This window comes from Cygnus atratus, chromosome 2, assembly GCF_013377495.2.
Source record: "Cygnus atratus isolate AKBS03 ecotype Queensland, Australia chromosome 2, CAtr_DNAZoo_HiC_assembly, whole genome shotgun sequence".
In the NCBI taxonomy this organism is placed as follows: Eukaryota; Metazoa; Chordata; class Aves; order Anseriformes; family Anatidae; genus Cygnus; species Cygnus atratus.
In genome coordinates, this window is record NC_066363.1 from 138,798,545 (window position 1) to 138,825,849 (window position 27,305).

Genomic DNA, 27,305 nt, shown 5'->3' on the forward strand with positions numbered 1-27,305 from the left:
AAGAAGCAAGCAACATCTTCATTAAAGACTTCCCAAGAAACATAACCCACATTTGCTATAGAGCGAGCTATCGTTCTTCCTTTCTAAAAGTGGATCCAACATCCCCAAAGGAATTTTTAGTTGTGGTCTGCCAACTTGCCTTGCTTCCAGACTGGAATGCAGCCCTTTGTTTTGTCAACGTACTTGATTACTGCTTTTTCCTTTTGACAAGTGCTTTCACATATTAAAGAAGCCATTGTTACTTTTTTCAGCGGTAATTGGGGAATATACTAATTTCACCCCTATAAAGCCTCATTAACCTTCACCCTCTGTATTCTTCCCTCCTTCCTGCTCTTCATGAAATTCTAATTTTTATTACCTATTATAACAGATTATCAACTTACCATTCTGGGAATGGTTATTAGTGTCCCTAACTACCTTTTTAAAAGCTTGAAATTATTCTACTCACCTTTTCTACCAATATATTTAAATTCTGGGACAAGAGGCTTAGCTCTTTCTAGAAAGAGAGTACCGTATTCTAAATACGATCTTCATGTTTTAAATCCTGCTCCCCCAAAAGAAAAAGCCTGTACAGAATTTCTAAAAAGTCAGACCTGTTATCTTGCTCAAGTCCAACCACAGGTGCAGAAGGATAAGACAATGGAGATCACTTTCAGTGTCTTGGTTCATCTTATTCTTCCAGGTAAAAAGATTAACCTGGTGACACTGAGATAACTTTCCACCCAAATAAAAGGTATCTAAAACTAGAAAATACTTATAACTGTGCTTACACATGTAGCTTGACCAAGAAAAAGACCAATCAAGTTCCCTTTATTAAAATCTTCCCATTGTAAAGTATTTCTGTAATCAACATAAAGGTCAATTATTTTCCAATAATCTCAGCTCCTGGCAGAGATGTGACATGGTTTGAAAAGCAGACTACTTCCCTGTTTTTTCAGTTTCAAGCTAAATATCCCCAAATGCCATAGCTGTTCTGTGAATACTGTCAGTTTAGACCTCAGCAGGAACAAAGAAAGGAAGAGCATCATTGTTCCACGGAATCTTTCTATAAACTGAGTTATAATATCTGAAACATAATATCTGAAACGCCTGAATTCCATGGAGGCTCCTGCTCTGCTCTCCTTTGAAGAGCTCAGAAAGGAAGCTGTGGGCTTTCATAGACTAGACTTGTTCCAAAGGTCAGCTCTTCAACAGCTTCACATGCATTTTGCCATAAATCTGGGGACCATATGTTTTATTAAAGCATCTCCAGAGTACCAGCGAAAGAGTCAGAAAGCTCTAGCCACCTAAAAGCTGTAAATTAATTAGGGCAATCTAAAAATTAGATGTGAAACATCCAATCTTGGCTTCCATGAAATTAACTATATCCTTAAGTGTGTATTAATATTCTCCTTAATAAAAGGCTCCCAAATTGACTTCATGTATAATACTCCTGTTATTCTAAGTGTGGAAAGAGATCACATGAAATCTACAAAGGTAGTTGAAAAGTCCATTCATAAAACTTTTATTCCACTTACATCAACTTAATACACATGTTCTGAACAGTTATGCTTGGATTGTTCATGAAAATTTCATAAGACATTAAACAAAGCTAGCCATCATCTCAAGTTATTTCCCTGTTAACTATTTTTACAGCACATGCATGTTAGGCAAGTATCAAAAAAAATCACAAAAGCAAAAAACCTAAAAAAGTTAAATACATGGGTTTTTGTTTTACTGCTGTGCTCGATATACAGTGTCATTATGGATATCAAGCAATTCATTTTTACTGCATCTTTACTTGTACATTTGTTCTTAGGTTGCTTAAACCATTTAAATACAAATAAAATGTGTAGCAAAAATAATGAAAGCAACAGCAGGTAACTTTACAAATAATGGAATGTGAACCGTTTCTCTGTCCTTCTCTAGAGAAAGCTGACTGGGTTATCAAACTGTCTTAAGGAACACTTCAGCTGCAATCAGAGATGTACACTTGATTGGTATATTCCACAGATTTCACATGTTTACTTGACATGCAAGATCTGTGGGACATCAGTTTGTTCACAGCCATGTGTGCTCCAGCTCGAGTACTCATGCTAACTACACCTGTGGCTGCAACCAATTATCCCTTTTTTCCACCGCGACAGACCAATATGCAAGCAGTCTTCTTTGCTTGACATAGAAAGCTGTTTCAACACTGGCCTTGTGGGAAGCCACAATGTACCAAAAGTACTATGCCAAACATGTAAAACTTGTATAAAAATTTCACAACCCTATATTGGCCACCTCAGATGAAAACAGATAAGTTCCCCAAATGTTAACTGGCTCTATTCCCCTAATATTAAACAAAACCACATGGGAAATATAGAAATCCAAATAGAAGTAACATAAACCTGTCAAATCGTAAACAAAAACTATTCGTGGGACAGCATGGATGACAAATGGTCTACTGTGTAAATTTCAGAATGAGGCAGACGGAAGTTGGAAGGCTGGTTAATTCTCCCCTCCTTCTCCTGCTTCAGCTTCATCTCCTTGGGTATCCGATGTCCACAACTGTTTGGGAAAGAAAATGGAGTAACTAAAAGGTAAGATTATTAATATTTACAACTAACAATCAATCATTATTTGAGAAGCCCGCTTTCTAATAATATTGTAGGAGGTCATACTAAGCACCACGGGGGGATAAAAAGCACATTTAATATATTTCTCTTTGCAGGAAAGCAGAAGTAAATGGCTATTGCTTCTACACAAAACAAAATATAAATCTAGTGCTAGGTGACCCAACCCTAAGCTGCTTTTAATGAGGAAGTTCATGAACAGCCAAAACCAAGATCTTGTATTCACAAGGCTCACCAGAACATGACTACAAGCAGGCCAGAGTCAGACCTACAGACCAGATGCTTGAGAATAAGGAACTAACAACACTTGGTTTCGCATGGATTTGTACCTTCTCCTCAAGTGAGCTTTATGCATATTTCTGAAGGAAAATGCTTCAGTAAAGGTGTCTTTCCACATCCAGTGGCAGAGTGAATGCTACCTTTTCTTCACAACAGGCATCTAAAGATTTTTTTAAACCAAGATATTTCACTAAAATTGCTATCCCTTGGCTCTATTCGGTTAATGGATCCAAATTTTGCTTAAGGGTAGGCACAGAGCTTCTAAACTTGGAGGGCAGTGGAAGGAGGGAAGAAAAATCAGGCTAAACATGCTGTATGTACCAAAACCTATTTTCAGCTTCATAAAATCACATTAAGGAGCCATATATCAAGATTAAGTACCACTAAAGAAACTAAGCACCAGTTCCAGGGTAACACCCAGGGCAAAGAAATTATCTTGTGAAGCACGGTCTTCTCCACACTGACTGCTTCTGAACTATTCCCAGCCCAATATGATTTGTAATCTCTCTCCATGGACTTAGAGCAGCCTTAACTGAATCCTTCATGCTCTACGGCATTAGGTAGTAAAACCTGAGAACAACTTAATTCTTTGTCCACCCACATTTTAGCATTGCTTTGGGATCTACCAATAATTGTAGGTCCTACGTGATGCTAAAAAAAAATCCAACACCAGAAACATTTTACCCTTTCCAGAAGTACAGGACAATACAGAGACTTAAGCAAGACTATACGTTCTTACTCTCAAGACATATCTGCACTAAACATTCCTTGCTGAAGACATTAAGCAACAAGTTAATATTCTGGAGACAACAACATACCAGACTGTTTCTAGCCCCTGCACTACATTCAAAGCCATTATTCTCCATTTCAGTGCTACTCCATACATTTATAAGGAACAGTCAGTAAAAAAAGGGCTTTTAATCAGAACTTTATCGGGTGCTTCTATCCTAAATCCTCACCCCCAGAATATCTAGAGTTATGTACATACCTTTATTCACTAAATAAAGAGAGCCTAGATGGTATAAAAAGAAGGACTACCAATTGAAAGCAGAGTTTAAATAATCTGTTGGGGGACCTTTAGGGGAAGGGAAATAGGGAAAGATTCCACCCCCCCCACCTCCCAGCCCAGTAAAACAAGTTTTGACCTGATATATTAAACAGTCCTCTGAACACTTCTCTACCTTCAATCCCCCCTGAGAATGAACACAGTCTCTTCTTCAGCCAGACGAGACAAAGAATCATCAGCTGAGGAAACTGCTACTGCATAAAATTGATCAGCATGCTGAATCCCTGTTAAACCTGTTAAAAGCCTACATCCAAAAGAGTGTAAGAGACTTGCATAACTAGTAGAACTTTTCACATTTATGATTTTAATTGCAGTCTTTATCAGTCACACATATATCAGAAGTTAACTTTCTACCTCAAGAAGTTGTGGAAAAACACGGAATCATTGTGAGCGCAATACTCACACGGGTCACACTAAACATTTAAGGCAAGACACATCCATCCATTCAGGGACATGGAATCTTGCAGCAATCTACAATTTTTTCCCTTATAATGGAAACCTTACATCAACTATCAGGGCCCTACTCTCATAATACATTCACTACGGTATCTGAGTCCAACTTTTGCTCTTGTATGAAGCAAGATGCTTTCCAACTGCTGTGACAAGCTTTACATTATTTTCACTGGAAAGCTAGCAATTAAAGTCAGCTTCTATTTTCTGTTTCAATAGCTCTCTCATTCAGAGGACAGCTCTTGAGCAATCTCACCCAAGGGACAGCAAGCGCACACACGCACTGAAAGCGAGGCCAATCCTGTATCTGTCTCCATTACAGAAGTTGAGACATCTCTGCCATTTGTTTTGTAAGCAACAGCTGGAACTACCACATGTAATTTTCCAGTAGTATTAAATTGCCATTCTCATGGAAAAGGTTCCAAGAAATAGGCAAATAACGTGCTAGAAACAGAAATAGAAGGTATGGCAGCTCCAATTTTATGCAACTGTACAACTTTGCTTGTAGTTATGTTAAAAGAAGTCCAGCTATTTTGCTGCCTCCAATTCCAGATGCACTGAACATGTGAACAAGGGGTTACATCTGGCAACATAAGGTGCTTCTTATTTTTCTGCTCTTGCTTGCAGTTCTCCCTTTCCCTCACAAGAAAACTGTGAACTGTCTCATTAATTACAGTATTGTATGCTTGCTTACATTTGCTGTTTCATTTAGATGTTTATCTTTGCCAGTTTTAAAGTTCAAAATAGGTTAAAAACCACACACACACATGAAGATTTTGGTTACAGCAGAGTCCAAGTCAAAAGGAATTAATATGGTTGTTTTATGACTTCCCCAGAAATAGCCTGGCTAGCATTGATTCCAATTTCAGCTTTACCAAAATTAAAAACACCCCCCCCAACCCGCCCTTAAATGGACTTGCTAACTTTGTTTGCAGTTTTCACAAAGGGTCTACTCCTTACGCATGCAAATACACAGAGCAAGCTATGTGAAATTTGATGGAAGTTTTGAGGTAGCAAATGTGACTATTCTCTAATGCTGTTACAATAAAAGAAAGCATTGTCACTGGTCACAGTCCCCATACCACATCACTTAAACATGTGAAGTTACTTGAATTAACAAAACAAAACCCTGGTGAATCTGTCTTCTGCTAGAAAAATGTGTTATGTTAATTAACCCGTAGACACAAGAGATTAGGCAGGAGAAAAAGATGTAGCTGAGAAACATCATGTAAGCTTGCCTGCAAGTAAATAACAGCTCCACAGTTAAGAACGAACAGGACAACTCTAAGTGTTGTAAAGACCAACCCCACTACCAATAATATGTAAAATGTAACGATACTCACTGTCAAGTTGTCTCTCAGTAACTGCATTATTAGTGTGCTGTCTTTGTATGACTCTTCACTTAATGTATCAAGTTCAGCAATTGCTTCATCAAAAGCCTACAGTTAAACAAACAAGCTTCATTAGACATGTGACAAAAGGTTACATAAATAATAGAAGTGGGATTTTCCACCCCCACAGACCTACCGTTTTTGCAAGGGAACAGGCTTTCTCCGGGGAATTGAGAATCTCATAATAAAACACGGAGAAGTTTAGAGCCAGACCTAATCTGATGGGATGTGTTGGCTGCATCTCCTTTTTACTGATTTCAAAAGCCTCTTGATACGCCTGTTGTGATTGCTCCACTATCCCTTTAGGGAAAAAAACCACACACACAAGAAAACACAAGTAAATAATTCAAATACTGTATTCAGAAATACAATAAGAACTGTGTTCATGGTTGCATGAACAAAGTATGTTAAGAGCCAATGCTTGTGAATAAGCACTTTACTTAACAAGTTATTTTATAAAGATTCTACTATATCAAATTTTTAAATGGGTAAAAGAAAAAAGTTGCCACTAAATCATAGGTTAGAACATCTCCCTGTCACACTGTGACTACCCGCAAATACAATCAAATGCTTACAGCACTTTTACAGTGCTTAACAAACATAAAACCCGCCGCCTAAATGAAAAAGGTACAAAGTTACACACAGGTTTGATGTAATACCACAGTTCCAATAAGTACTGCAAAGAGATCCACATTTTAGTCACAAAAAGCCCTGATTACCTTTGCCTATCTTGCTGCATCTTTTCTCTTACAGTCAAACTGCTTGACAAAGGTAAAGTGGCATACCTAAGCCTGAGTCAAATAGGTATTTTCAATAGCTTACAGCATAGCTCTCTCTCCAGTGCGGATAAGGTAAGTGGTTTTTTTTTTTTTAAAACCTAACTTACAACTTCTAATACCTATATATTTTGAACTAACAGCCAAAAGTTACTTGTTTCTTTTTTTAGAGATTAATTTACAGATTAATTTTTAGAGACTTTTTTTTTATTCAATTGTGTAAGTTACAGGAAAAAGGCAAGAAAAAATGGAACTATACAGTGTATGCTAAAATGGAACAGTTCCAGACACCATTCCCACTGAATACACTTGAACTTACGAGCAGACCATGCCTGCACAAGTCAGAGATCATGGTCCAACACAGTTTACAAGTTGGACTATGCCCTTGATGACTGCATGAGGTAAAGTGCGAGACACTGAGAACAGAGTCACCGTTGTTCCCCACACTCTCAAAGATTGTTAATAGCAGCTGAGAAAGAGGTGTGCAGGAAGGAATTCAATTCAGATGCGAAAGGATTCACATCCTAGATTCATGCATCCAGCACGATCTCTGCAAGAGTGCCAGTCACCTATCCAAAAATGAAGAAAGCAATCTTGAGGTTAAGGACTCAAAAATATCAGTATTCATCTCAGTAGCACTCAAAATCTGAAAATAACTCAACACCAATATCCAGGATGCCTATGCAATCTCAATTGGTTCAACTTTATCAATTCCCCAAAACTAAAGCATCGCATTGTTCCTCTTCAGCGTGGGAGAGGAAGGACACTCACTGCACAAATATTCAGGGCTCTGTCCCCTCTTCACTTACTACTAATAATGGAGTAATGGAGTGCTTCAGGAAAGTCAGACAACCACCACACCACCTTGAAAATCACCAGGAAAAATCACCAAGTCACTACAGTTGAGAAGAACTGGTTTTACAAGAAGTTAAATTTAGAAATAGTGGGATGTGTTTTACTCCTTCCGTAATGGAAAAAGAGTTAGAAAATGGTGCTGTTTATGAAAGCCAGAACAAGTACCTTGAAAAATAAACACCTTCAATAAATGAAGGTGCCTTATTTTAAACATTGTTTCTTTATCATAAATTACTTCAAAAAAGTATTTTTTTTTCCTTATTTGATAAGGGTTACCTTTTGAGCACTGATTCATGGAATTAAGAGCAGAATTAGATATATTCTATTTATTTTAATATCAGTCATCCAGCATAAAAGGGCTGCAAGATTTTCAATCTTGTTCTGCTCAGACAGATAGCATTGTACAACTCCAAAGTTCAAGGCTAAAACAGTTGGGTAAGGTTACCTGCTTGACATTCCTGTCCACTAAACAGCTAAAAGAAACCCCGGTCAATACAATAACTTATGAAAACAAAAAACCAGTTCCTAGAATTTGGAGCTTTATACTGATATTGCATTATTCTGCAAAAGGCTGAAAGAATACTGTTCAACTGAACAGCCATTATTTCTTAAAAAAACAATTATCAGCTGCTCTTCTTCAATGTTACCCATCAGACAGCACACAGGAAAAGCCTGCAAGATGAAACACCTACAAAAAAAAATCTTAAGTTTAGGAACCATAGCAACTAGGAGCCAGTGTGTTTTCAATATGTTTTCTTTATCTAGTAAGTCAAAACCCACTAAAAACTGCTCAGCCAGGCGACTGGGTTGATTAAAAATGAACTTTAAAACCACATTAAGCAGAGATTTTAACAGTCTAATTTTATAGCCTGCAACTTAATCCTCACCGGAGAAGAATATCATACCTTCCAGGTCTGTAAATGAGAGATTACTAAACGGAACATGGTTACTTCAGGGCTGTGACAGTACAGACCACTGGTTACACGTACAATTCTTCTGCAGTCACCAAGGCTGGGTCAGTTTGCATGCAGTACGCATCAGAAGTCAAATCAAGCCCTACTTAACTAAGTCTCAGTAGCTTTATTCAACTCCCCATTATCCAGCATACTGGGGAAACTGGGCTACCATAAGTAATGTGGATATAACCGATATGAGGCAAGGCGACAGCAGACATCTACTGCCTTAAAATTATTCCATTTCACCTCTATACCATGCTCAGCCTAGTTTCTGTGCACCTATGTAAAAAGATGTCTACAGTTTCCCATCTCATCCTGAGAGGGCTTCCTGGGCTGAGAGCAGCGTAAGGCAACCAGGACTTCACACATCTGAATTGCACTGAATTTAGTAAATCCTTCACAAGGGTGAGGTTCTACTGACCAGCAATTGCACAGCTCAAGGGCTCTCCAATAATCCCCAAGGGATCCAAGTCCATGCATTCGGATCGTCTGCAGGCACCCATACTTCCGCAGACTGAGTAACAGATTAAACTGAGTCTGCAAGGAAACAGCTCAAGCCTGGCAGAACTTGTAGACCGGGCTCTGTGCTGAAGAGCACTGCTCTTAAGGGCGCTCTGGTCCCTGGTCCCAGTCTTAAGCTGGCTCCAGGAAATCATTTAGCACTGCTCACAAGCTCCATCTAACGTAATGTATCCTCTTGAACTGAAGGCGGCTGCACAGAGCTAACACGTTATAATGCTACAATATATTAGGTGGCTTAACTGCTGTAGTTAAGTACCTTATTTTAACTTTACTAACCACACTTAGGTGAAGGCAACTTACCTGCAATTAGCACAAGCTGCTTAAGTGAAGATATAAGCAAGTTTAGGAAATTAAAAACCATTTGGAGATTAAACTATCATGGCTATAGAACAAGTTCACCTACCAGTACCATTTAGTTCATTAATCCTGTTCTTCTCAGGTCTATTGCAGCCTTTGATCACTGAACCTACGCAGATTTTTTTTGCAAATGCAGAGCTAGCATGAAAAAGACTTCAAAAAGCTACAGACCGACCGACTCCCTGTGAAGATGTTAAAACAACACTCAGACACCCAGGAAAAAGATGCACAAACCCATATGACAATGATAAGGTAGATGCCTGTAAGTGGAGTTGATTTCCAGACTTTGTGACTGAACATCTGTTCCCCGCTTCAAGCTGCGGAGGCACACAGAAAGCTTCATAACTCATTTGAAAGCCAGAGACCTACGATTTTTCTTTAGAAAACAGGAAGCTTATTACTAAAGAAATTTACAGCCCAAACACAAGTATTCCACAACTACAGTGGTGTCACTGTTCCCCAAAAGCAACCCAATCTGACAAAACGTGGTGACAAGCTGCCGTACAATACCTTTCTTGTCATCTCCAGCAGCAACCTCGGCCAAGTAACGGTAGTAGTCGCCTTTCATTTTCAAATAGAAAACTTTACTTTCTGCTTGCGAAGCATTAGGGATCAAGAACTTTTCCAACAGAGACTAAAACAGAAACAAAGAACATAGTGTTGTGAACATGCATACTCGTACAGCTCGTTGAACAACAGTTCAATTACATCACCATCTATCTCATAGTCAAGACAGCTTTACTTTTGCCTGTTTTCTTCCCGTCCTATAGCATAGTCAGTTAAGGGGAATGTGTCCTGGATCACAATTCTAGGTACCAAAAAGGAACGCTCCATGCTGTGGCTCCATGGGGAGAACACGAAAGAAGGCTGTGGTAGCTTAGCAGATGAATCTTGAAGAAGCAAAGGAAGGGTTCCTGTAGGCCTTGGCAAAAATAAGGTAATCCAAAGAGTATGGGCAGAGCATACACAACGGAAGAAAGTCTGCATCCACAGGTGATGAAAGGATTCAAAATATCAGCTGCTAAATCAGAGACCCAAATATCTTACATAAACAGGCAACAGGAACTACAGCAGGCTAATGAGGCTTTTTTAAAGTTCCGATTAACTAGAACTGTACACCGGAATAACCCAAAAGAAACTGCAAGGTGAACCTGGATCCCTGCATTTCTCAATAGCTGAAAGTCTATAGCTGAGCAGCACTGAGGGGGATCAGCTATTTGACTACGTGCTGCCCTAACAGGTATTCCCATCCCTTCCAAAGCAAAGGGTAGCTCTCTGAAGTCACCCCACCAAATCCTCCCTGTAGGCTGCCAGTTAGGACCAGGTTTTTCTAGATTATTCTAGCTGCTTATTAAATTAACATAGCAAGTTCCCAGCTGAGGCAGTCATGTAATTTAGCAAGAGTTCTATTATGATGAAAAGAAAAAAAAAAAATCACTAGCTCCAAAACATTTAGTCAAACTAAGGTACAAGCCTGTCAAACTTCTTGATAGTGAGTGCTTGAAGTCAGACTTTGAAAGAAAAGCCAGTTATTTAAAAGCCAGAAAAAAAAAGTGCAGAAGTGCTCTTGAATACTGAAAATGAAATCAGAAGCTGTTACATAAACTTTGCTATGGCTACATAGCAAACAATTTTTTTACAAGAGGTCTCAGTAAGAATTTTTGGGCGTCGCTTTTCACTTTAAATTAGAAGAATGACATTTCAGTTTCGCTTCACTGTTTTTAGCTCATCTTTCCAGAGCCATGGCTGCCTTACAATACTTTCCTCTAGACCTGCACGTTTACTGAGTATCTTACGTGATGAGCTCTTGGGACAGGGTCAACCGGACTACAGTAAGCTGGAACCAGTGTGCTGCAACCCAACACAGGCACCTGTGGTCAGTAAATCCACGGACACCAAGCTACAGAAAACTTTGTCATTGACAGAAAGAGCAAGAGAGAACAAGACCATGCAGGGAGACCTCAAAAAATACCGCGTGTCCTTGCTTCCTGTCTGAACGATAGGAGAGAAACCTTTGGCAACAAGCCAAAAGCCAAAAAAAAAAAAACAAGCTAAGACAAGCGAGTCAGCAGCAGCAGTATTTCTCTGGAGCCAAACAGGGAGCCAAGGCGCTGCCTGCTCAAGGCACCCACCTGGAGGTCCCACCACCACGTGAGGAGAAGGGTTCGGTGCCACCGCTGCCCCAGCACAGCTGGCACGAAGCAGGAGGCTGTCAGGTTTGTGGGTCACACACTTTGGCTCTCTGTCGCTACTTATACGCTCTGCTCTCACCAGCACAGAACTTCAGGATTCGCAGCTATGATATTGTTCATCAGTGCCAAGCAGCTCTGATTTCAATGACAAGTGAAGGTTCCTAGCTGCTGAGAACGAGGCTTATTAGGCTGTCTCTGCAGGGCTGCAATTAAGCCAGGTGTGTCAGTCTGCACCTACCCCCTGGCACCACGGGGAGCTGCCCTCCTTCTGTACCCTCCATTAAGCAGCCAGACCAAAATATTTGCAGCAATTCTAGAAACAGAAGTTATCCATCACCCGTATCGGAAGCTGACTAAAGTACAGCTCTGCTCACTCCCACAGCAGCAGCTAAAGTCCCAGACCTGAACTTCACTTTGGCCCCAAATGAGGTCAAGTTGTTTGCCAACATCTAACTGAAGGGGTGGATTGCACCAGCAGACATCGAGGAGGGAAGACTACCAATTAATGAAGTCTTCATAATTGGATAGAACCTAGCAGGGCAACAGAAGCTTGGACGGTGGGTAAAGAGTGCACTGAAAAGGGTTCTAAACCCAAGCTGACTTGGGAAGTCAGAGGAGCTAAGAAAATCCCTTTGAATAGCTATTCATACATCATAACCTACACAACGAGTCTCTGACTCCACAGGTAGCTCGCTCCGGTCCGGGTGAAAGTTCTCTCTCCAACCACCACACAGGACTGGTAGGCCACGCATCTTTGGGAGAATTTTATTTCTACTGAGTACTTCATAAACAGTAACAGCAAAACCTGAAAGCGGATCGACATCTAAGAGACGGTCTGTAGGATTACTGAAAGAAGGAGATCTCTCCCCTCTCACGAAATGTTTCAACAGTGCTACCAATGCTTCAACTACTCTGAATATATACCGGTAAAGGAGGAAGAGGGTAGGTACATGGCAATGGTTGGTTATCAGCGTAGTGCTGATCACCACATGGGGCACCGAAGTGCTAAAAGTTAGTCTAAGACAGGACCAGTATGCTAATCCCTAATTAAGAAGTTTGTTAGGTAAGCCACATCACTGCAATGCACACAACACCTAAACGTTGGAAGGACGCCCATACCGCAAGGGTACATTACAGCTATACAGTACGTTGCTAAGTTGTCATGCTCATTCGAGGTATTCTAGCTATCATGTCAAATTTCTGCCCATTTTTGATTTTTTTTTTATATATAAAAAGTATTACTTGTATATTGAAGTACGCACTAACTACACCTCCATGGGCAGTTAATTACAGTGCTGGAACGAGAATCTTGTAGGGACAATTTCTCTCCCAAATCCACCCCCTTCTGCCCCCCCCAAGCTGTAATTGCCAGAGCTTTTAATTTGACAGCAGGAACGTTTAGCTGCTGTGAAACAAACCATGGCATTGTAGTCAAGCGGACAGAGATGCAGCAGCATCTCGGAGTGCTGTACAGCAGAAACCTGTAACAGCTTGTACAAGTGCTTCAAATACTTCTCATAGCAAAGTCACGAGCAGTCTTTCCAAAGAGATTTTCAATGAAGACTTACTTTTTTCGGTCTGTTTTTAAACATACGTGCATTAAATTTGAATATTGAGTCTTACAAATGTGCTAGTGAAGAAAAGCTCGGGCTCCAACACGTCACCGCTGGCAGTAATCGCAGTTGCAGATAACACGTTGGTCCTCCAGACTGGTAGAGAAAGTGCATTCAGACTCGAGAGATGCCAGCTATGCTCACGCATACCACAGATAAGCAATCTCACAAATTTGGTACATTCCCCCACCCCCAGTAAGTACGCAGCAGAGAAAGTCTTTGTCTCGAAGGATGTAACAGACTGCATCAGCACAAATTTACTATTCTACCAGCGAGCTTCAGTTCTGGCTTGCATCGAAAACTAAATGAGAAAGATTTATTCTGTTCCTTTTTAATTACGTTCTTTAGCCAGAGCAGGCCACATTCAACAGATGGCAATGCTAACCACAAGCCCAAGGCATTTTGAGCCTATTTTGATGAAAGGCCCCATGGACTTGTTCCTGTGGTTTTGCAGGATAGTCTTAAAGGTAAGCGTTAGACTCAGGAGTACAAAGGAAGCACCACAGTAGTAATTCAGTCTGGAAAAAAAAACAACCAAAAAACAAAAGCAAGCTCTCTACAAGAAGTCTGCCTTCTGCAAGCATACAGACTTAAATTTGTCAAGTTGTGGTGAAAACTTCAGTTGAAGACAGGAAGCCAACCCAAGACGACTTGAGTAGTCTTTTCCTTTCACAAGAAGCCTCAAAATACCTTTCTTTTGAAAGTCTTTGCTTACATCTTTGGCAAATGACTTGTGCAGGCCAGAAGACCATTCCCAAATCCACCATAAGAGCGTTAAAATCCATGCCTCAGTTTTGTTCCATTGCTTGTAGCCCTGCATGTATTTCCCTTTAATAAGGGCTCGGTTTCAGTACGTGTTGTCTGGAATCTTTAGATAATTCCTAAAGCACTTGAGGACTGCAACAACAGCTCAATTTTCTACTCAAGATATTCCTCTCCTGACAAACAGGTCATAAGAATAAAGTCACTTGATTCTACAGTAATATAATTGTAAATGAGCAGGTAATATATAAAAAATTTTAAACACCAGCAATTAACTACAAGTAAGATAAATAGTTGAGTTAAAGCCTTTAGAAATATCAAAGGGAAAAAAATTGCTTCTGCACAAAAGAACCAAGCTTAAGAGAGGCAAAACCTGAAAGGAACACATTGAAAAATATTAGCTAATTTAAAGGGTATCGGTTTTGCTCAGAACTAACATGGCAGGTCTTTTGTTTTCAAGCAGTGTCAAAAGCCATCTGACATAGCTATGCCATTATTGCTACTTTTGGAGATAAGTTACACAGGAGAATTTGCTGAATTTTAATTCACTCAATTTGTGGTATATGGCACAGGGCTGAAGAACATATGGAAGGACTTTATCTTTTTTTAAATTCACCCAGAAGGCATGAAAGAAACAGCGTGTCTTCTTTAAGCTCAGCCTGAAAACCTATTTCTTTGACATTTCTTATTAAGGGACAGCGGCCTCATTTCTTGATGTAGGCAGTGTGCCATTATCTTTCTACAGGAGCACAACACGAGTGCTGCGTTTTCCACAAGAACACAGGGGTGATTGCCCTGGAAGACAGGGCTATTCTGTCCACTAACCCACCCGCAACAATGCCCTAAAGAGGCTTCCGTTAGAAAAACATACAAAAAAAACCATGAAAATACCATGCTTCCGTTGGCCTCCACCGATGCCTAGGGACTTCCTGAGCCAGATGTGGTTTCTAAGTGTGGTAACCTTCAGCAGGCTGCTTGTCCACATTCTACGCACTTGTGCGAGTTCCCTTTAAATCGACATAACCCTAAGAGGCACAGTACTCTGCGTCAAGGAAGCTGCAGATACGTGCCTATAAGGAATTGTTACTTTTGCCTTAATCTACTTTAGTTAAAAAAAAAAAAGCTTATAAAAGCATTGGTGCTCAAGTCTACCTTTCTTTCAGAAGGCCACCAGATAGCTTCGGATCATTTGAAGAGTTCACCGTTTCCAAAGTAGAATCAAAAGCCCACGCTGCACTTTCACACCATCCAGGCAGCTCTTTACTTTGTGGTCTACAAAGAAAGGTGAGTAGCGGAAGAGGAAAGATGTGGAGGATGTTAGGAGGGCAGCCTCGAGCTGAAGCACTGTGGTTGAACAAGCAACAAAATTACAATTGACTGAAGCCCATTGAATCTCCCGAATTAGCCTTTGGGATGTATTTGGGATGTATTGATACACTTACCAAGCGCAACCCAGAGAGTACCAAGCTCCTCTTGTGTTCCAGTACTCCCAGGGTAACAACTGTTCATTTCTACAGATGTAGAAATACTTTACAGATGTAAAGTATCAGGTGCATCCAGGCAAACACTTAACACATCCATTCTGATCAGGTACACACATGGAAGGAAGAACTACACTAACTTAGTCCTGAGCAGAGCCAACTAACCAGAATAGTAACTGCAGAACATCGTGGCTAACCTACTCCCTACATACTTCTATTTTGATGCCAAAATTAAAGTCAGTCACGCGTGTATGGTAAGTTCACGATACCTGTTGTTCCTACAAAAGGCTAGCGTTTGGTTTTCTGTGCATGTGTGGTCTGTGTCAGCACCCCAGCTAGGAAAGTTGCACAGGCTATGAAATGATACGTGCAGTTAGCCACCCTGCACAGATCTGCGTACCCACTACAAAGGGTTCAAACAAGCCATCTGTGGCCAGCGGAAGTTTTATTTCCAGAAATCTGAATTGTTGGAGGAAAATGACGAATTTTGATTTTTAAGGGGATTTACAACTACTGCCTCATTGGCGACCTCCTACTCTCTTGGGAAAAAGAAAAACAACAAAATGCCACAAGAGTGGTGCTTCGAGTTCTGCTGTCAGCCTTTTACTCTGGCCAAAAGCAAAGCCTCTTGCTTAAAGTCAGCTCAAGATTTCCACCTACTCATTTGCTCAGCAGAACAGGCATACAAGAAGACCTGTCAAATACCACTGGCTGCTGTTGCACCGGGGAGCTGGCTGGTAGAACAGCTGCTGAAGAAGGAAACAAGCCTGCTGCCTGTCCTCACTACCAGTTATCCCCTCTTCCCATCAAACTGGCTGCCCACACAGGCAGCAGTTTGAAAAACGCGAGGCAAGGAAAGACAGAGTGAGAATAGTGAGCCCGAGAAGGGGAGCAATGCAGGATTTGGGACATTGGGACAAAGGGAAGAGCAGGACTCTTGGAGCTCGTGCAACAGTGGGAGATGCAACGAGCACAGGGACACCCGGGACTGGTAAGAGCAGGAAAAACGTACACTTGGTTACAGCAAAGCAGCTGCTGATCTGGTGAAGATCTAGAAGGGGGAAAATGAAGGAGACAGTCCTGAGTAATAAGAGGATAACTGACAGAGCTAAAAGGCTACTGGAGAAAAGGGAATCCTGTAGAGCAGACAAGGATTGGCAAGAACTCTTAGCTTATGCAAAAGATGCTGTTAAAAACAGTCTAAATATGTTTCTGTAGAAAAGAGAACAAAAGCAGTGTCACATACGGGCAACCAGAGGGAGACAAGAGAGAAATAAGTAGGACACCCAGAAAAAAAATGACCCTCATGCTCACGCATACGCTGGGACGTGGCACTAAGCAAGAAGTAGGTGTATGCACTAACACACCTAGAGGGCGTTCAGAGGGAAGATCTGGCTCTTACAGCCACACAACGCCCAGTATGAAAAGAAAAGCAGGGGGACTGAGGCAGCGGGGAGCAGCATCTTCCATACCACGCTTCCACAGGCAGATCTGTAGCTCTCCTTGCAGACCTGCCCTCCCCAGCTCGTTTCTTCTACCTCTCTGCTCCCAGCTAGTATTGGTGGCGCAGGGAACAGGTACGCTTAATATCAGGATATACTCTCGGAGAGGATTCAGAAGTTATTCACTCGTTCATGCCAACCATTACAGATTTCTACCAAAGCATGCTACAGAACACATCAGTGAAGGAACTGAATTGTGATGCATAAGCAAAAATGCCTCTCCGGTTTAGTAACCAAATTTGAGAAAATTCATACAAAAGGCAGCAGCCAATAAGCCACTTTAATCCTAATTATTTTTCTCATTTTTCTTTTGTTGAGGCATTGCTATAAGCATTAATACGCAAAAACAGTCTTTGCTGAGAACCAAAGCCAATATGCAACATCTCCCTGCCTTTTTTTGGCACCACCTCAAGTTTATTTCTTGACTGTTGTGGACTTGCAACAAAATAGCACAGTGCCAAGAGCACAGATCATTACTCCCTAGAAAACAAAGAACAAACAAAACCAGAATACCTTCTGAAAAGCTTGTGGTAATACAAAATTGAAACCCATTGGGTTGGATGAGAATTTCTGCTGGACAGGTAGGTCTGCATGACAAGCTGTCCTGGCGGTACTCCAAACCAGAGCACACATTCTAGCTGTCTTGAGCTTTTCCAGTTTTCCTTTCTGAAGAGATACTATTAAACCCCCCAGAAACATGACATAACACTTTTTATCCTTGAGAAGAAACAAAAGAACAAGTTATCCCTAGCAATTTAGGGATCTCTGAGCAGATCTGCAACGTGAAGGGTACCGCACTATACAACGTGTCTATTAGCAGTTCATTACAGCATAGGATGCTAATATTAGCAAAAACGTCATTTTAGAGATGTAAGCCCACTCTGCCCTAGGAGCTGATCGTTTGGAGACTGAGCAACTTAGATCCCTGCTGCTAAATATTTTGTTACCTGCATAACCACAAAGGGTAGTAACAACCAGGAAAAAGGCCTGCTAAATTATTTGATCTGGACTAAATCCGATCAAAAAAGAATTTACTGTTTATCTCAGCAGCTGCATGACTTACTATTACTCTTCATTAGATGGGGCACAGCCAATCTTCTGCCAGATTTCAAGAAAAAATAAGCAACTATGTAAGAACTGACATTCATTAAAAAACAAGTTCAAGAGGTAATCATCATCTTAACATTATTCCATCATATTTAACAGCACAAAGCTTTCTCACAAACTATTTCAAAATGGTAGTCAACTACTGCCTGAAGAGATGATCAACCTCTGGTTAACATCCAGGAGCTGCTTTGTCTGCCTACAGGAAAAAAAAAGAAAACCAAACTAAAAAAAGACAAGAGTTTGAGAACTGGTTTCAGAAAAGCATATTTCTGTCAGATGCATGGTAACAAGACAGAAGTTTCCAGATAAAACCAGAGATAGCTTGGCATCTACTTATTACAGATGAGCAGAGATAATGCACCAACTCTGCTCATGTTTTAGATGTTGTATTTCTACTACTTACATCTTCCTCAGGCCCAGCAGCAGCAGGCATCTTACCATGGCAGTGTTTCTACTGGCAGCCTCCTGAGCACCAGTGAAACGAGCACACCTAGCAGCTTCAGAGTCGCAGTGCTTGTGTCAAGTTCTTGCTTCTTCAACAGCAAGGAGTAAGGAGGAGAGCATTTGTCTTAAGTGACTAAAATCGAACAACTTGTTTTTTATTTTGCTGCTTAAAACTGTGTACCACTTCCAAGCACATAAGGCAAGCAAACACTCAAGGTTGCTTTCAAGTAAGAAAGTTACCTGGATGCTCCTGAGCAGCAGAAACCCTATGTACAGTTGTTATTTTATTTTTATTTTTAAATCAAAGTCAATTCTTAAGCATTAATGTGACCTTAAATTAGTACAGCAGACCACTGGTTATAGTAAAGACTTGCTGCACTTCCAACAAATTCAAGAGGATACAGATACCTGCATATATGTACATAGACACGTGTGTGCATAACTAATATAAGTGTCACAGGTAACTGCATATTTAAATACGCACTTGCATTTATGCAGAGCACCGTGACCAACTTTATGATAAATGGGTGCTCCAAAAACATCTATCAACATTATAGATGCAATTCTTGCTAAGATTAGTAAGTGCTGTCTCACCTTTGTTCACGCAGCCCAACCATCAGTAAATTACTTACAAATGCTGGAATCAAAAAAGTCCTCAAAAATGAACTGAAGTTTCACACATTTACAAAGAATTACATGAACAATGTAGAATAAATAAAGCATTAGTTTTGTATAACTGATAATAATTGAAATTATCAAAATAATAATATTTGAACTTGTCCATGACGTTTTAATTCTGTGATTCAAAAGCTTTAACACTTTTTTTTTTTTTTTTTTACAGGAAATTGCTCTAGTTTAGGCAGTGCTTTCGCCACTGCAGGAAAACAAGGACAAAAACAAACACCTGAAGGGGTGTAGCTACAACTAGGGAAGTGATTAAAGGATTAGCAAAGTGAAATCATGAGGTTGATACAAATAGTCTCAGCCTCCTCCCTTCAACATATTTGAACAATTATACCAGCTGAAACTTCACTGAAAAAGCTAGGCTTGGAGAATAATTAAAAGCTTTAATTATAACCATCCTGGGAAGGCGTAAACCCTGGCTATTTTCTCCTCTGCAATATACAAAAATTTATTCAAATAAATGATTTTTGAACCAGAGGTACTGACTTATTTCACATACACCCCCTAGCATGTTACCAGTTACCATCTTTCAACACAAAGTTTAAAAACAGGAGATGATATCCAGAGTTTCTCGTCCAGGTTTGGGCTCCACAGTCCAACACATGGACATGCTGAAACGAGCCCAGGGGAGGCCACCAGCATAGTTACGGGGCAGGAGCACATGAAATATGAGGAAAGGCTGAGAGCTGGGTTTGCTCAGCCTGGAAAAAAGCAACAGATCTTACTGCTGTGTGCAGCTGACTAGAGAAGATGGAACCAGACTATTCCCGAAGGTCTACGGCGAAAGAAAGAGACACAGCAAACGAGCTGGAGCATAAGTTCTGACTGTATAAAAGGAGAAAAAAATGTATATATTTTATGGTTACTTACAGTGTAACAGATTTTACAACAGGCTGTCCAGAGAAGTCATTCAATCTCCATCCTTGGAGATATTCAAAATTTGATTGGACAAGACCCTAAATGATGTGATCACGCAGTATCTGTTTTGAGTGAAGTTGAACTAAATGACCTGCCTTCAAACCTAAATTATTCAACCAAGGCAGCTTAGAATGACGTGGAACGAGTTTTTCAAGACAAAGACTTGATGCATGCAACTCCTAGATTTCGAAGTTCGCCATCCTCCTTCAAAGAGCTGCTTTCTGCAGACAGAAGTTTCTACTACCTCTTCCTTTTTTTCTCCTTCCTAAAAACATCTGATGAAGGGCACAGATCTTAAAGGCAGAAAAAAGTGGAGTCAAAACCAAAAACTTAAGTCTGGAGGAGTCAGAGAACTAAACATGGAAATTTTCAGCCAGAACTTTTTTTTTTTTTTTAGCATCTACACTATGAAAATATCTGAAGGCTGCACAGGATAATCAGTCACTGTGGCTCAAACAATCCAGCTGTCCGCTCCCTACCACCACTTTATAGGTTAGCTGTGTCCTGACCGTCAGGAAGACGCGCTGGGTTTTAAGAACACCCCATATGTACACATAGCTTCTTATAGGACGGAGGACTAAGTTTCCTGATCCTATCATTTGGAGTTAGCACACAAACAGGTTTTATAGATGTTGAAATAGTAACCTATTAGGTGTTTGCAGGCATCTAGAAAATAGTCTCAGAGGAATTTGTGAGTAGGACAGCAACAGGCATTAATTCCGTGGTATGTTAAGAAGCCATTTAGATGCATTCTGAAGGGAATTACACTCTCAGCCCCCAGTGAACTGCAGCCCACGACAGGTTACTAAACCTTCCCCCAGTCCCTTATGGAAGATTCCAGATATTTCAAACCTTCCCCCCCCCACACACATACGGAAGAATTGCAAACCTAAAGTCACTTGGCTGAGATATTTAACTTCATCACCTTCCCTTTTCACAATAACCACTGTTATGGATGTTTTTCTTTTTTACAGAATGCAAAGAAATCCAGCTAGGTACACAAAGAGCCCCATTTATGCTTTTGAGCACGAAGTCAGGAAGAAATAAAACCTGGAAAAGCAAGCAAGCAATTCATCTGATTCTTGAACAGCACCTTTTTCCTTAAGCCAGCACCTTTCCTTTTTCTGGCAGGGAAGGGAATGCAGCGTAGCACCGATGTGCAACAGCAACTCTCTAGCACTGAATGGGAGCCAGGGCTTCAGGAAGCACTCTACACCTCAAGAGGAACAACCCAAAGGGAAAAGTAGCAGCAAAGCAGAGCGCTTGTGCACTGCGAGCAAAGATTCATTTAAGGTGTAACTGTGGGGGAACCCGGAGGGGGAGACAGGTCACCCAGAAGACTGGGCACGGGACAGATGTGAGAAAATCACAAGATGTTTCGGAGGAAATGCAAGGGGCTGTGCTGCCATACGTGCCAGCCTAGAGATCAGACAGTAACTGTCTAGAGCTACCTCCACAGTAAACTGAAGAACAATTCCCATGCTTTGAATTATCAGTTTGCATTTAACTCACATCAGAGACTGCCTGAAAGCTAGCAGTAGTTTAGCGCTCCAGAGAACACGCGAGCAGTAAGAAATGTCAGATGCTAGCTATGCAAAGACCTCTCCACCTATTCTTCTCTGTATTTCAGAATCCTTATTAGCTGGAAAATTCATCTTACTATGAATTTAATGGGAACCACTTCAGCTACAGTTCTGTTTCCCTCTACCTAAAAAAAGGGCTTTTTGAAGAAAATCCACACCTGTTCGAGTAACATCTATTTTTATTATGGAAACGACAAATAAAAGATTATTATACTGCTATTTCAGACAGACCCTCCTCCTACCCCAGGAAGCGAAACGGGATGTGAAGCACACACTTAGCTAACATGAGGAAAAGTACTTAACAGCTTAATTTCCTGTATCAATATGAAATTTCTGAGGCTGGAAATTTTCTATAATACTCAGGTACATTTACGATGCTTGAGTATGGCAACACACTACCCATCCACGTCTTCCCCCCCCCCCCCCCCCAACTATATTATTATTCTTGAAGGGTTTGGAAAATCAGTCTTCATTGTTACAGTGCACATAACTAGCAGCATGCATCATGTGTCACAACTACTTGCAGTTTATTGGTGCCACCAAAGGAACTAAAAATTAGGGTTGATTATAACATGCCTGAATGTCTCTGGACATATCTGACAGAACTGGTGCCGGAAGAAGAGATTTTAAGTCTCTCTCCATGCAGCAGCACGCCGAGGCTGCAGCAAGCAGAAGGATGAGTTCACCTGCTTAGAGAGCTGTAAAAGCACTCTGCGGAAAGATCAAGGAAGGGAAGATACAGAAGTGGCGAGGACATAGACGCTGGCTTTTCTGTGGCGAGGTCAGTACAAAGAAGAAAAACGTCTGGATCTGACCCACGTCACTGCTCATGTTGTTATCTCTCGATCACTAGCAGTTTCGAACCAAGAAAAGCCCAGCATTACTCTTATTCAGCCCATAAATTCATAGGAGAGCTGGCAACAGACCCCAGTCACAGTTTGGCGTACTCCACACCTACTGGCTTAGAAGGGCTGTTCCTTCCAACCCGCTACTAATTTGATTCCAACAAGCGAGGGAACAGAGCAAGAAGCTTCAGAGGAGCCAGCTTTGGCTACATTTTGCTTCAACATTCTCTTAATTTCCTCCCTTCAACACAGAAGTTAGGACTCGGGTCACTTCCACGCTCAGCTGTGATATAACACTCCAGGGCATTAAATATTACTTAAGAGCCCAGTAGGCAATTGAAGACAACAGCTCAAATGGATTCACAGTCTTAATAAAAGATCCAAACAAGTTTCCAACTTCTTTTTTTAAGCCAAAATGGATAAGCTTCGTGACTGAGAACTCTGAAAATTTAACACTTCGGGCCCTGTTAATTGCACATTTCATACCAATTGAGATTTGGTAAGCATTATTTTTCATTTCTGTGAACAGTTACAGGCTGTGCAAAAATTACAGAGGATCTAAGAAAAAAATCCTAGTTCTACCTTTGCACGTGGCATTGTGCAGAGTCCTGTTCATAAAAAATAATTACGTTATTAGAGCTTTTTCCCTGGTAAAGCAAAGTGGATTTCAAGTAAAGCAACGCAATCAGTCGCGTTACTAGGTGAGTAAGAACGTATGTGAACAAAGAATCAAGAATACATTTTAAGATATAAATCTAATCCTTCACTATAATTATCAATGTCAAATTCGGTGTGTGCCATTTGAAAGCATTTTTAAGTCCTGTCACTTGAATACAAGAAGATTTCATTTTCCTTTTTAATCCGAAATCTAAGAAGTAGTTTTATTGCTGTTAATCACTGTCTAAGGCATCGTTCCATCTGGACAATACTTTTTCCTCAATCTATTAAGAAAAACCAGATTGGCAACACTGAAAACGAGCAAGACATTAGCTGCCTAGAAGTAGTAACATGTCAGAGAATAATAATTTTTTGAATAATTTACGTATCTCTCATTAAGCACAGCAAAGAGAAATTCAAGCCTATTTTGAGAATCAAAAGATTTAGACAAGATTCCCCACCCATGTTTCCCCCTCCCTGATCCATTAGTTGCTGCAGCAGCCTCAGAAACTTTTTTTATTTCTCGTATTTAGCATGCACAATAAAAGCAGGCTAGTTTTGCCTCAATCTGGTTTCCATTATCAGAATGAAACTTAATTGCAAACACTTTGGTAAGTTCTACTAAAAAGGGGTTTCTAAGCCCAACGGCTTAATTAAAATTAATCCTTAAACCCACATGCAGTTTACAAAAAGAACTTCAGATCGCTCTGAACTGAAAGCATCCACCCCCGAGGACTTTCCCCGCTAATAAAGTAAGTTAATAATAATAATAAAAAAGAAATAACAAAATTAGATCAGATTCAGATCCTTATTTTCCTGGCTTAAGTTGATGAGCTGCCACTTAACACACGGAACAGCAAACCAGCTTTTTCCTATGCACAAGCTTGGCTTTTCCATTTTCACAGTGGAAGTTTAAGAGCTATCCCTGCACAGAATAACAAAGCGCATGAAACTGGGTGTGTTACAATAACCGTGGAAGCCAGCCTAAGCTGGAAGCCAAGGCTCAGAGCTCTCCATGCCGACTTTTACACACCCTTGGAGAACCAGTCTTCTAGAAGCGATCACCGCCCATGCCGTTTCGCTATCCGACACGGCAAGCCAAGTTTATGCTACTCGCTGGCATTAATTTTAGTTTGACATCAGGTCTTCGAGCACATGCTCAGCTACAGACCGCTTCCCTCGGATCGCATGTCATCCTGTCACTGCCAGGTATGTGATCCCCCGTCACATATGGGGTGACACACCAGCAGGGCCCACAGTCCAGGGTGAAATTCTACAGCCGACAGCAACATCAGCCCCAAGTGGACGTCCATTGCTCAAGTGCTCACTGAAGCATTACCGGCATATGCAGTTAAAAAAAAAAAAAAGAGACAACGTGGAATAAGCATTTGGAAGATGTTCAGATTTATAAACCAGCCTCGTAACGGCAAACATAACGTTCCTTGGTAGGTACGTGCCCATTGTAACACAACTGCGAGTCCCAGAAAATGCCTAAATTGAACCCTCTTTCAGTTTGCTTCTAAAAATCTGAAGTTTAAGAAGGTATCATAGGGTTGCTACTGCCTCTTCCTGCAGACAGTTTTCTGCATGGCTGAGTCATAACTAACATTACATCATCTTACCCAGGGAGGGGCACAATTTCCGTCGAGTAAGAACTACCTCTTACAACTAGTGCAGCGCGTTAAAGTTACAGGAATCAAAGCCATCCAGGACACGAGTACTGCAGGGGAGCGGGCTGGAAGAGAGGACTCCAAACCAAGCCCGTATCTACCTCAGCCTCCAAGAAACATTAGACATAAAGTAACAGTTATGAAAAGTTACCGTAAGGTTTCAACATGTCTCCAGACACGTTAGCATTGATAACTATGTTAATTTGTACATAAATAATCAATATATTAGAGGGAAAGAAGAGCAAGACAAGTTTTAAAACCAGTCCTTCAGAAATGGCACAGGACACCACAGCTTTAATGAAAGAACAGATAGAAGCAGCCTTACAAGACCCAGCACCATTTACCCTGCAACTGTAAGTAAAAATGGATCAACAGTTTCATTATTTCTCACCAGCACATCATTGCAGATGTCTCTTAGCTCAGTCTCAATTTTCTCTCTGTATTCTCGAGCCATCTGCTGTTTTTTCTCAGCGCCTTCCGTCTTTTGTTCAATACTTGAGACGACTCTCCAAGATGACCTACGGGCTCCTACAACATTTTTATAGGCAACAGAGAGAAGATTCCTCTCTTCGTTGGACAACTCAGCTCCTTGCTCAGTCACAGACTTCATGCAACTTGCCATGTCATCATATCTTTCAGCCTGCTCAGCCAGTTTGGCCTTCTGCACCAGCTCATTTTTATCCATGCTGATATGTTTCTAAAGAGGAAAAATAGTGAGGCATTATTCAGACACCGATTTCATGAAAAAGACGTTTTAGCTTCACATGCAGAGCCGCCATTCTCTAATTAGCCTGGAATTGCAAGAGGTCCGGCTGAAATCTAGAATGCAAGGCGTGCAAGTGCTCACACACTGGGATTGAAAACTTACAGTCATTGATTCCTCCTAAAAGGCTGTTAACTTGTAGAAGTGATTACTTCAAAAAATGCAAACAAAGCATCCAAAGGTGAACTGGAAGCAAATCCCTCCTATCTTATGCAAATACACGATCCCAGTTCTTTGCCACTCTCTCATAAGAGTGCATTCAAGCTGCAGCATCAATTGCATCTAATTGTGAATACAACAAAATTGACAAAGAAAGCAGCCAACAGTGCTTTTTTCCCCACGAGAACAGACAAAATAAAGGCTAAGATGAACTGTGCCTTAACAAAATCTTACGGTTATGTGCAGAAAGAACTGGCAGATGGATCTGCAAATCCAATCCCACACTGGATGCTGCAAAGTCAGAACCCACCAAACACCTAAATTTCGAGGAGCCGCGCTCATTTCAGCCACGCTAACCTCCTTTCCTGAAAGGCGAGATGCTAGACCTCCTGACCCCTCAGCCTGAGCGGTCCCATTTTTTGGGGACAAAAGGAAATTTTAGGGTTTAATAAGTTACTTCAGCATCCGTATTTTAGATGGCAGGAGGTAGCGGACACGCTTCACAACCTGCACCCCGTGAGGACTCCCCCAGTCCAGCCCTGCTGCACGGGGATAACCGCTACCTTTATTTTTTTTTTTCGGTCCATGAGGGAAGAACCATCCTTCCTCACCCCCGACCTTTCATATACCTCGGCTGGGTCCTTCCCGAAGCCCTGGCAGCCCGTTTTTGGTCTACATCACCCTTTAAAGCCCATTTATTCAGGCTGCTTCGGCACGTACCCCGCTTAAAGCTCACTCCATCCGAACAATTTCGCTTCTCACGCGCAATAACCCCGCGTGACAGAAAAAAAAAAAAAAAAACCCGCGGGGCTCAGCCCAGGCACTGGGGGGGGGGGGGGGGGCACAACCCCTAGCGGGGAGCCCGGCGGCGGCTGCGGGAGCCATTTTACAGGCGGCTCCGGCCGGGGGTGGCGGTGGGGGCGGTCCCGCCCTCCTCAGGCTGCCCCCCGGGGGGGGGGGGGGGGGGGGGGTATATAGAGAAAAGGGGGGTGCACAGGGAGAGGGGCTCCGCGAGATGGCGGCCGGGGGCGGCCCCTCAGGATGGCCGCGGGGGCACCGAGCGCCGCGCCTCGCCCCGCCGCCTTTGTCATGGCGGCTCGGCGCCGGAGCCCTGCCCACTGCGGGGCGCCTCCAGCCCAGCGCCGCGCAGGAGGAGGAGGAGGAGGAGGAGGAGGAGGAAGAAGGGGAGGGGGTGCCCCCCCCTCACACTCACAGACACGCACTCACACACCCCGCCCGGGGGGCACCGTGAGGCGGGGAGCGGCCGTTACCGCCCGGGGGAGGACGGCGGGGGGGGGGGGGGTTGAGGGGGGGGGTGAGGACACCCCCGGGGCCGGCCCCACCCGCCCCCCAAGGGACCGCCGGGCTCCCCCCACCCCCTCCCACCCCCCGCAGCCCCGGAGGGGGCTCGGCGGTGCCCGCTGGGCTCGGGCGGGCGCGGGCGGGCGGGGCCCCGTTACCTGCGCGAGGCGGGAGCGGTGTGTCGGGGCGGGCGGCCGGCGCGGACTGTGCGGGGCTCGCGGCGCTGCAGCCTCTCTCCCTCCCCTCCCCTCCCGAGCTCAGCGCCGCGCACGGGGCGCCTCGGCCAATCAGCGCGCCGCCAGGCGCACGGCCCGTGACGTCAAGCGGCGCCATGGCAACGGGCAAGGCGCGGGCACGAGCCCCGCGCCCTTCCC

At 42.2% G+C, this 27,305-nt stretch overlaps 1 protein-coding gene and 1 long non-coding RNA gene across 2 annotated transcripts; both read right to left on the reverse strand.

Moving 5' to 3' along the window:
* Positions 1-1,488: 1,488 nt before the first annotated feature.
* On the reverse strand, positions 1,489-27,217 carry YWHAZ (tyrosine 3-monooxygenase/tryptophan 5-monooxygenase activation protein zeta). Its single transcript, XM_035546402.2, has 6 exons — positions 27,090-27,217; positions 25,099-25,404; positions 9,760-9,883; positions 5,920-6,083; positions 5,736-5,831; positions 1,489-2,532 (listed from the first exon to the last, which is right to left on the reverse strand). Exons 2-6 carry the CDS (start codon positions 25,390-25,392, stop codon positions 2,473-2,475), a joined length of 738 nt encoding a protein of 245 aa, XP_035402295.1. The 5' UTR covers positions 25,393-25,404; positions 27,090-27,217; the 3' UTR covers positions 1,489-2,472.
* Positions 12,104-15,178, reverse strand: LOC126913201 (uncharacterized). The gene is made up of 4 exons (XR_007707892.1): positions 14,969-15,178; positions 14,708-14,841; positions 13,065-13,150; positions 12,104-12,246 (listed from the first exon to the last, which is right to left on the reverse strand). It is a non-coding gene; the product is annotated as an uncharacterized LOC126913201 (long non-coding RNA).
* Positions 27,218-27,305: the final 88 nt, after the last annotated feature.